Below are 11,416 nucleotides of genomic sequence, written 5' to 3' on the forward strand. Positions count from 1 at the left end.
CTCTAAACAGATAAACTTCCTTGGAGAGACTCAGGGGGGTCGACTGACAACCGTCTCATTGTCTTTAAGGGTTCAAGACCATCTCATGACAACAAAACCCCCTTGACCAATTCTAAAAGGATGTCTGTTGCTCTGCACACCACAGATAAGTTACTTACTAACTGAAAAGTCATAAGGTGTGACTTTTCAACTATCATCTGATCTGTTTGACCATCTGTTTTTACCATTGTCCATTGTTTACCAAATATGGTCAAGTTTCCTGTCAGTTTTACCGAATAAAAAGCTTCCTGCAAGGGAGGGTCTTTGGGAAGCATTTGCTGTCAGGGGGCTGCCTCTGTCAGTATTGCTTTCCCCTCCTGCAGGAGCACCTGAAAAATCATTCCATAGTCTCCGGTGTCTTTTTCTAAGTTAATTAATGTATGTTGATGATTTAGAAACCTAACATTTTGGTGCCGAAAGACCCGGAATCTCTCGAGCTGTGACGATTGGGGTGGCGTAAGATTCAACGGGCCATCTAAAAATCTGTCGACAGCCGTTCCCGACTTCAGGGACGGGGCCAGGTTGATCTTGCGCTGTTCCAGAGTCCAGACGACGAGATTTCCCAGCCAGGGGAAAGCACTAGGAGAATGGTGAGAAGCCTCCTCTTACTTAAATACCTGTGGTATTGAAGTATTTTTGTGTAAATACGAGTGAAATTCTGTGTACTAACAAGAAGGTTAGTGAAAGAGGTGATTGGCAGCAGGTCGGGGACACGATTTTTATGAAGGCATAGGGGCCTCTAAAAATACTATGCCTGGGGCAGTGCGTAAGGCCAACACGGGGGTTTCGGACCCGACAGAATAACAAGAAGAGGTTTCTTTGGAATGATTTTTAATGGGTTTTGTTTAATGTTCGTCTTGTCTATTGTTTGTCTAATGTTTGTCTGATGTTTATGACAGGAAACTGTGTTCAATGTGGGGTTTCCAAAATTGAGAGGGCAAAATTTAAATTGTTCACTAAAAGCTCAGGCTAAAACCAAACTGTTAAAAAAGGAAACTTGTGTCCTGAGAGAAACTTAAGAAAGAAAATAACTGGCGAAAAATAGCAAATGCGTGGTTAAGCTGAAACTTATGCTTAAAGAATCTCTAAAAGATGCTTAATTGATGGGGAGATGTCCCTAAAAACTTTAGGTAAAATCTTGCGAAATATAGGGAACTTAAAAAGAAGAAAATCAACTAATTTAAGACTAAAAGAAAAAACAAGAAGAAAAATGGGTGAGAGAGGTATTGATGAGAGACTGGGAGGGCAGAAGGCTGCAGCAGGGTGTGACTCTGTGTGTGTGTGTGTGTGTGTGTGTGTCAAGCTGCAGCTCTCTGAGTGTCTCTGTGTGTGTGTATGTGAGAGACACTGTTAGTGTGTGTGTGTATTAATGACACGTTGTAAACAGCTGAAAGTTTCTGTCATTTTAAGAGAAAGAGAAATATGATTCTATTGACATAGTTGTACGTTAAAATGAGAAATTGAATCAAGACAGAAAAGGTGAGATACGTAAAAGTCCTCATTCAGATCGTGATCTGCTTTGAGCAGATTTTATGGTGCTTGGAGATGCAGCCTCCAATAGAGAGAGGAGGGGCTGTTTGGGTCTGTCTGTAGCACAAAATATTAGAAAGGGGTTGAATAGAAGAAACATGTTAGAATATGTTTGGATATTATAAGATAATATGTTAAGAGGTAAAAAGTTTAAATTCGTATGAGCTTCTCTGTCGAAGGTTTTGTTAAAATGATAACGACTGCAGCTGTGTGTCTGTGTGTGCGTGAGAGGATTCTCCGCTTTACGAGCGGCTGCAAGGCTCTGTGTCTGAGGGAGAACTTTTTGTGTTTGTTGGGAAGAAGGGGGGTTTTGAGCTCTCCTCTTGGAAAAAACATAGAAAAATGGAGAAATATAGTTTGTTCTATCATTCTAAGCCCTGAATGAAGGCATAGAATCATAGAAGTTTTAAATTGGGTTAATTCATCATTTAATTTGCAGATTACTTTTGTAATACTGTATTTGACTCGGATTGTATGCAGGAGAAACAAACCCGTTGTACAATCTTTTTAGAAAAGAAGAACTCTGAGTGCATACTAGCTTATTCACACTGAAAATGTGTACATTTGTGATCAGTGTTGCTATCATTTAGTTTTGGAGATAATTTGAAATGCACCAATTGAGTTTGGTTAGTTTAGTTTGAGGAGAAGTAATTTACACATTTGCACTGATACACAAACCCACATGCAGATGATCTGAAGTGTGTGTTTAATGTTAGTGGGTTTTTGTCTATGTGTAGTTTACGCATGGGAATTTATCCCACAATTTTCTTAAGACTTCTATAAGTTTTCATAGAAGAGCATGCATTTGCGTTGCAGCATGCAAACAGAAGGTTAAGAATCTCCTGAAGACTTTTATAAGTACTCATGATTTATCTGGAGACAATTTTCTGACAATTTTCTGGCATTTCTTTTTTGATTTGGGGAAAATATAGCTCAACAACAGTTGAGAAGGCATTATTTGATAGAATGATTCCTTTCAGTCCGACGTTTTGTGACTGTGAATTATTGTTTATATATATATATATAAGTTCACTGAAGACTACTGTTTAGGTTGCAGGAGAGTTGCTGCACTGACAGTTTTTGTGTGTTACTTTAATAAGACCATAACCTACTTGGGTTGAAGTAAGAACGTTTTTCAATGAGAAATTCTGTAGTCTAATCTACGGTGGGAGACAGAATTTAAAAGGTTTTTGCCCCCATCTAATCTGGTGATGGGAGGGGGGGATCTCTGAGGGACATAGATATCCAACCCTAGAGAATCATTAAGTCAGACCTGCCGACCTGCCAGGATGCAGAGGTCAAGAAGTGGGAGGGCCACTTATCTGGGGAGGAGTCAGGACTCAGGCAGTCCTGACCCCCTCTACCCCTGTTGACATTAGAAACGATGCTCTTACAAAGAGAGTAAAGCATTTGGCTAAATGAAGGTGCTACTGCAACTAGCTACTGTAACTTCAGAAGGCCTTTGTCTGGAGCGAAGCAAACTGGTGCTTCCAAGGAAGTTGTTCCCCCTGGTGGCTAAGTTGAGCCATAGGGAATTTCTATGGCTCAACAGGAGGGAGTAGGGGTACATATGGTACATCATGAGGATTAAATACTAAATACCCTTTAAAAATTTTTAGTAGGAGTTTTCCGACATGTTGCAGATACAACATGAAAGGACCTATCCATTTGAAGTTGTTCATATGGATTTCATTCTTGGAGTGAACTAATGGCTGTTAAGTTAAGGCTCAAGGAAAGCCATGGCCTGAATGACGGCCATTAGTCGACCTGTACATGAGAATCGTCTTCTTGTACGCTGCTGTTTTCTTCCTCTCCCCCTCTCCTAAAGCAGGAACTGCTGAAATTGGCGACCAGATCCTGAGTCGAGTGGTGAAACGTCATCACTCCGTCAGGACGGACCCTTTTTGCTTTTTCAGGACACCGGCAGCAGTAAAGGCTGCTGAACGATCTACTGCGTTCACCAGTTGCAGTGAAAGCTAGCGGAGAAACGTGCCAGGCTTGAGTAGGCAGGAAGTCGGGCGGTACTCAAACCTTTGCCCGCTGAAGAAATCATCTGATGCCTATCTCGCCAGCCACAGCCTGAAGATGACTAGCCAAACTGACTTGCGACAACAAACTAGGAGAGGAGTCCGAGGAATGGAAGAGACTTTTTCACTACTGAGTCATGCTGACATAATGACTGAGATTCCGATTCTGACTATCACTGTCTTTGTACTTCTCTGTGTTTTCATTACTTGTATGTTTATGATGACACTGGAGTGTTTTATTTTGTTTACTGTTGAAGTTTCAAAATGATAAAAAGGAGGGAAATGTGAGATTAATCCAAGTTTATCATTGTGAAACTGCCAGAATCAGAATTAGAAAACTGCCTGTTATTCTCATGACATGCATTGGTAGTTCAGTGGTAGAATTCTCGCCTGCCACGCAGGAGGTTAAAACTGCTGACTTCCTCGTTGGTCAAATGGACCATTGTTTTTAGGCACATCCGTTCCAAGACCCCCATCACATGCTCTAAACAGATAAACTTCCTTGGAGAGACTCAGGGGGGTCGACTGACAGCCGTCTCATTGTCTTTAAGGGTTTAAGACCATCTCATGACAACAAAACCCCCTTGACCAATTCTAAAAGGATGTCTGTTGCTCTGCACACCACAGATAAGTTACTTACTAACTGAAAAGTCATAAGGTGTGACTTTTCAACTATCATCTGATCTGTTTTTACCATTGTCCATTGTTTACCAAATATGGTCAAGTTTCCTGTCAGTTTTACCAAATAAAAAGCTTCCTGCAAGGGAGGGTCTTTGGGAAGCATTTGCTGTCAGGGGGCTGCCTCTGTCAGTATTGCTTTCCCCTCCTGCAGGAGCACCTGAAAAATCATTCCATAGTCTCCGGTGTCTTTTTCTAAGTTAATTAATGTATGTTGATGATTTAGAAACCTAACAGGTCACTCCCTGTTAGCTTGTCGTATGTGTTAACATGTTTAGTCTGGTAGTGTCTCCTTACAGGGGGGTGGGGGCAGACCAGCACAACAGACCACAAGAACAATGGAGAACAATGATGGTTATGAGATACTTCTAATTAATAACTGAGAAACTGAGCTCCGCTAAATCAGCTACCAGTCCGAATTCCTCGCTGTCAGAGTCACGTTCCGTGCCGTGCGGCGCCTCGGAAATGCACGCTTTTGCAAAAGCTTGCAAAATAATCCCAGCAGACACGTTAGCCCACGCATCAACAATCCATCTGCAAACTGTGGCATAACTGCCTTCCACTCCTGGAGAAACTCTTCTCCCTCTCAGTCATCCGTCGCTCACACGGCGCTGCAGCCTTAAGTCTGATTTATGGTTCTGCGTTAACCAACGCAGAGATTACGCCGTAGGTTATGCGGCGACGCACACGTACGGTGCGCTTCACCGCGTACGTTCTGCGTCGATTTAACGCGGAACCATAAATCAGGCTTCACTTTGAACGGCCGGCGTGAAGCCGGCTGGAAAAGTCTCTTTAGGCAGTCTTTTCTTTTAAAAGTCACCATAGTTTCTGTCCATCAGCGTGGCACCCAAGCACAACAGTGAACGATGACTTCTACTCTGGTGCAGTTAACGTGTTCAAGTTATTGCTACAAAATAAACTGGACTTATGCATTTACAGTCAGAGCGATGCAGTGCGGTTTTTAATTATATTTTACTCTGGGGTGTCGTGAGATTTTATTCACTTTTGAAAGGTGTCATGACTGAAAAAAGGTTGAGAAAGGCTGTTTTAGACAGATTATTAATAGGAAAGCAGTGAGAATGCACTTTTTCCTTTCCTTGTTGTTAAGCGGAGGTCAACCGGAAGTGGCTTGTTGTGCAACTCGGGTAGCTAAGCTGATCAGTTATCGAAGGCTTATTAATAATTTTATTAATAATTATTAATAATTAATAAAGTCGACTATTTATCAAATTGAATGACCAATATGATAAATAAAATCCTCGGGGCACCACTCCGGGCCTTAAATCCGGAGAAATGATAACTTAACAGCAGAATATCAGTCTCAAAGTAATTACTATACCCAGTTATTAGTTGAAGGGGGTGAGATCGGAACACACACTTCGTCACCCAGCCTTGGCGGCAGATATGCACAGAATAAACAGAGACGGCTTTTGTGATCAGAAATTTATTCACATTAGTGTCAAACAGTTGGTAAGCAACACTCACAAATTCTGATCGTTTAATCACACAAAAAGAAACACAAAATCATAAGATAAAAAGGAGGGGTTCTTGGGATCCTCCGGGCTGAGACTGGTGTGTGTGTGTGTGTGTGTGTGTGTGTGTGGGTGTGTGCATGTATGCGTCAGAGCAGCTTACGCTGCGCGTCACGCGGTCTGGGGGGCGGGTCACGCTGCGGTACGTGAGCACGTTGCCAGAAGGGGCGTGCTACGTCGCGCTACGTGAACACGCCTCCCGGAAGGCGACCCACGGCAGTACAGCCGTGAGGGAAATGTGACGGAAAGCACAGCAGATCACGGATAAAACAACGGTGAAACACCACGTGGATCTGACGCGCAAGCGGGTTTAGTGAAGAGAGGGGGGGGGGGGGGTGGAGGAGCGGGTCAGCGGACCGCGCTCGGACGTCGCACCGACGTGCCTGCGGGATCTCCGACGCGTCACACAGATGCGCGGCTGCAGGTGGTCACACCGCAGCCGGGGGGACCCAAAGGGGTTTTGTGAGCTCTAACGGCCGGTTCGGTAGATCGGCCGCAGGTCCCACTCGAGAACCGGGTCGGGAGTAACCCCCACCCGCTCTGAGATAGTCGGGAGCCGCGGTCCGATCACTCGGCGGTGAAAGCTCACGTAAACAGGCGTTCAATACAATCAACACGTCACACAATGCATAAACTCAATAAACGGGATCAAAACAACCGAAATAAACCTTAAACTAAATCTGCCCAGACACTAATTAGCCTCTTACTTTGCAGTAGGTGAGAGAGCAGCCGCTCGGTTTGAGGAGGAGGAGGAGGGGGTTTGCGTCCAGCCCGTGGGTGCAGTATGCTCCTTGCGCGCACCCGGGAGGGGGGGGGGGGGCTCCGTCTCACCCTGTCCGACTCTGAGGAAAAGGAACACAGGGCAGGATTGCAGGACCGGCGACCCTATTACCAGCGTTTGAGATCTCCAGTGGTCCTTTTTGGCGGTCGGCGCCGGGCCCCGATGTCGGGATGCCCCGGGGAAGACCGTTTTACCGCGGTGGCGCCCACGGAGTCGGCTGGCAGGATCCGCGGAGCAGATGCTGCGCTGGTTGGATGTGGGAGTCGGGCTAGGAAAAATTGCACCTCTGCCAGCAGGCAAAAAGGCCGGGCAGATGGAAAAGTGAAAAGGGAAAAATAAAAAATAAGAAAAAGAAAACTTTGGAGCTACACTCCAAGTTTTGGCCTGATGCCAAAAAAATTAGCAACGGAAAAATGCAAAAAGCAGAGAAACGAAGAAAAAAAGCAGAGAAGCATCAGGTGGTTGCTCCCTTTTGTAGTCTCTTTGGAGGTGGGACTGGTCAACAGGCAGTGCCAACCACTCCCCCGGCCGGTTGAGGTCTGGCGTTCGGGCTCCGGGTGTCTGACCCCCCCAGGTGCCGTAAAACCCCCGGGGAGTCTGTTCCTGGCAGAAATCCTGCTGGTTCGCTTTTTTGACCCCCCTCTAGGTGTCATAAACCTGAGTTCTGTTTCCGTGGGCGCCCTTTCGATCTGGGGCCGTATCGTGCAGGCCATCTCGAACCAGGCCACAAGGGTTATAAATTGGCCTGAGCGAGAAGATAGCAACAGGGCCATAAACTCTGGGGGGAGGCCGGGTCTGGCTTTGCTGGAATTTGATGACAATGTAATGTTCCTCCGATCGCACATGTGTGCTCACCCAAACGTGCGTCCTGCCCACCCAATCAAAGTTATGGGGATCCTTTATTTTTTTTACGTCGTACCCTGCGGCGTAGCCGTGGCTTCAGAGCCTGCACAGCACCGCAGCGCACCGCCACCCGCACTGACGCTCTCCGCTCTCGCCGGAATGGAGACGCCTCCATCCCCACGGACTCCCATACTGGGGGTCCGCTACTGGGGGTCTGCCACGGACCCCCATACTGGGTCCCGGGGTTACACAGGGACACTCTGAGCCGAGGAGGAGCCGTGGGAAGTGGACACGGGGGGCTGGAGGCAGCTGGAAGCAGAATCCGCGCATGGGACGGAGGGGGGCGTGGTGGGGACTTAAAATGAAGGCATCTGATTGGTTCTTTCCCCCCTGCCAATCCTCTGGTCCTCTGACCAATCCATGTCATTCGGTGCGCAAAAAACAGATTGGTCAGAGTTTTTACAGGATTAAAGCTGTCAGAGAGGTCGGATTTTTTCTTTACTTTTTCTGAACACATTATTCACTGGCTACTCTCAGGATGGAAGGACCATTTCACCCAGTATAACAATAAATGTTTTTGAATACGATTACAGACTATACCTTTAACCCAGATTGGAAGTTGGTTCCATAGTTATGGTGCCGGATAGCAGAAGGCCTGTCCTCCAAATCTACATTTGGATACTCTAGGAACTACGAGTAAACCTGCACTCTGAGAACGGAGCTCTGTTAGGAACATAAAGGGATGGGCATAGTCAGCAAAAATACTCAGGTAGGCTGTGGTGTTGACACAATGCTCAATTGGTACTAATGGGCCCCAAAGTGTGCCAGGAAAATATCCCCCTCACCATTACACCATCACCACCATCCTGAACCGTTGATACGGGGCAGGATGGATCCATGCTTTCATGTAGTTGACGCAAAAGGGGCAAGGTGACATAGCTGGTAGTGTAGCCGTATCACAGCTAGAAGGTCCAGCCATGTCCAGCCCCACCCTGTTTCACCCCTGGTGAAAAGAAGCGGCCTTCTCACTCCTCAAGTAAGGAGGAGACTTGAGCTCAGTGCAGGGCACTCCCAGGGTTGGCAGAGGGAGAGTATCAAGATTTTTTATTTTTATTTATATTTTTATCCCTGACCTGGGGATGATTTCCAGTAGGTAGTATGTATGTAAATTATTAGTAATAGGACAATCGGAAAAAAGAGAAAAATACTTGTGAAGGCTGTGATGTCTTAAAGCATTGGCCATGAAGTCATACGCTGACATGGCAGGTTCCATTGGGTGCAGTGATCTTGCCTTGTCTTGTACATATTGCAGTTATTTCTGCAACCACAAGTGATAAATCCGTCTGTTAAAATGTTGTGCTACGCTATTTTGCTCTTGACATTGGCAATAAATATGACCCTACTGTCATTGAGTTGAAAGCAAAGAAAAGGTGAATCCTAAATAGAGATTTGAACACATCTTGTGACCAACTGGGAAACCCTCCAGATGAAAGCAAATTCTAAGCTTTGAGAGAAATTCAAATGTTGCTGTTGCTACAATGTATGATTAATGCAATTCAGTATGTTTAAGTAAAGTATGATGTCATATCATCTTTAAGGTTTACTATGCTGCACATGTGTAGTATTTTTCCACAGGAAACTGAAGGGACAAACAGGGGGAAAAAGTTGTAACGGCAAAGGCAACTTACATTTGTAATTGAAGCAATCCCAAGGGATCGGATGCACAGTCAACAAGATATGATAAAAAGCTTGACAGAGCTTTATGATCTAAGTCAGAATGACAAAGAGAAGAACTAACCACACTTAAAATTACAGTGTTGCTATAGAGTGATGTTTAACAGTGCGTAGACAGGATAAGGGTTACTTCAATTTCACAATGGATTTATTTAACTCTGCTCTAGGAAGAAATATCACCTTTGTGCGTCCTCCATATTTCATAATAAGAGGATTTATTGGTACACCCAATATCAAGTATTACTATGTCTTTCTCTTCTTTGTTTATGTTTTTTCAGTGCTGGGGAACTCAGCTGTGATGGCTGTAATATACCTGGATCATAATCTGAGAACTCCAAAGTACGTTGCAGTTTTTAACCTTGCATTTGTGGACTTGTTAGGTAGCTCAGCTCTGGTTCCAAAGGTGCTGGACGTCTCTCTCTTTAACCATAATGTAATTTCGTACAACAACTGCCTGACATTCTTTTTTTTCAGCTTCACATACCTTTCAATGCAGACTCTTAATCTGGTTGCTCTTTCCTATGATCGCCTCGTGGCCATCGCCTTTCCTCTGCAATATCATGTGAAGGTGACACACAGGTTTATGTTTTCTTTGATTGCCTCTTTCTGGATCTTTGTTGTATTTGCTGTTCTTGTTGCTGTTGGATTACTTACGAGACTTTCCTTCTGTGACTCTCTGGTTATTAACAGCTATTTTTGCGATCATGGCCCAATCTATCGGCTTGCATGCAACGACAACTTTCCTAATGATTTCATTAGTCAATTGTTTCCAGTTATTTTTGTTTGGCTTCCAGTTCTGTTGATTGTGTCTAGTTACCTTTGTATCGGCTACATGTTATCCAAAATAACCACAGTTCAAGACAGAGCAAAGGCCTTTAAAACCTGCACAGCTCATCTGTCATTAGTGGCAGTCTATTTCATCCCAATATTAACCATATTCACCCTGGCTTCAAAAATAGATCCAAATGTTAGAATAGTCAACTGGTCTTTGGCCTCAATCTTCCCTCCCATGTTAAACCCCATCATTTACGTTCTGCAGACGCAAGAAATAAGAGGATCACTGAGGAAATTATTAAAAATGAGGAGGTAATCTATTTTATTGATAAAGATCAAGTGGAGAGTAAATACATATGTTTTTATTAAATAATCACATAAGGATCCAATGTACCTCCTCTTTGTTAAAAGTTACTTTGATTGCAATTAAAGCTAAATGGATGGTTACCTTTTGTATATCTTGTTGTAATATGATGTAAGGTGTGGCAGAGACATTTTATTGAATTTATCAAGATTATAACTTGATATCTGACTGAAAAGAAGTGTTTTCGATGTAGACAAATAAAGGCTTGATTAAAAGATGTATCCACACTGAATATGTTCTCATGAGATGAGTGTCAAATTTCATCTTTGGGAAATCAAGGAAAATGGGAAATGTCACAGCAGACACATGCAGACAAACAGCAACATATGCAAACAGCAGACTCATGCAGACAAACAGCAACATATGATTTCTTTCTCCGTGCCATCATCTTTATTTTTCTCCTTACTGTTTCCAAATGCAGCTTTAGAATCAGAATCAGCTTTAATGACAACGTTTGAACATATCAAACAGATAATTTGACTTCGGTTAACACCGTTGGCACCATAGTTGTTATAAGGCACTATTTTTCCAAAAGAGGATGACACTGGGATGGAGGAGGGAAAAAAAGGCACCTTGAGACTGTATAGGTACAGTGTCAAGATGCAAAAAACACCTCAGCACAGAAAAGCAACATACTCGTACATCCAAGTGAGCGGCGCGGCCTTCGTGGCGCTCCAACCTGGTGACCGTGTTGGGGGGCTGATAAGAGGGGAGCCGGGGAAGGTGTTGAAAATGAGGGAGGTGTATTTATCCTAGTGTGTGTGTGAGTGGTAAGTCTGTGAACTATGGCCCAGATCTACTCCTCAGCAATTGTCCTCGATGTTATCAGACTGCTCGGTATAGTTCTGATACAGGTCCACAGGTGTCCTGAGGGGAAGGGGAAGGCTAGTGGGAGCAGAGCGTCTTGTTTTCATTCCTTCAGGGAGATTGTGACTAGAGCGGCCTGCCAAGCCGCTCTGTCAAGGTCAGATTGTAGAATCAACGATTGCATTTTGGGTCAGGCAGACACCAGTAATTTTCCGTCTGCCTTAAGTCTCTTGTTCATCAATGGCGACTCCAAACAGACCAATTTGTGGTCAATTCCCGCCAAGTCGAACTTCTCCAAGGTCCTGCC

General features: G+C 44.4%; 1 protein-coding gene across 1 annotated transcript; it reads left to right on the forward strand.

Annotated features, from left to right (window-relative positions):
• The first annotated feature begins 9,306 nt into the window (after nt 1-9,306).
• LOC133460202 (olfactory receptor 1E16-like) lies at nt 9,307-10,254 on the forward strand. Its single transcript, XM_061740776.1, has one exon. It carries the CDS (start codon nt 9,307-9,309, stop codon nt 10,252-10,254), a length of 948 nt encoding a protein of 315 aa, XP_061596760.1.
• Nucleotides 10,255-11,416: the final 1,162 nt, after the last annotated feature.

The sequence above is a fragment of the Cololabis saira genome, chromosome 14 (assembly GCF_033807715.1).
Source record: "Cololabis saira isolate AMF1-May2022 chromosome 14, fColSai1.1, whole genome shotgun sequence".
Lineage (NCBI taxonomy): Eukaryota > Metazoa > Chordata > Actinopteri > Beloniformes > Belonidae > Cololabis > Cololabis saira.

Excerpts from the sequence above, each read along its gene's own strand:
- LOC133460202 (XM_061740776.1), top strand. The coding sequence starts at position 9,307 with ATGGATTTATTTAACTCTGCTCTAGGAAGAAATATCACCTTTGTGCGT.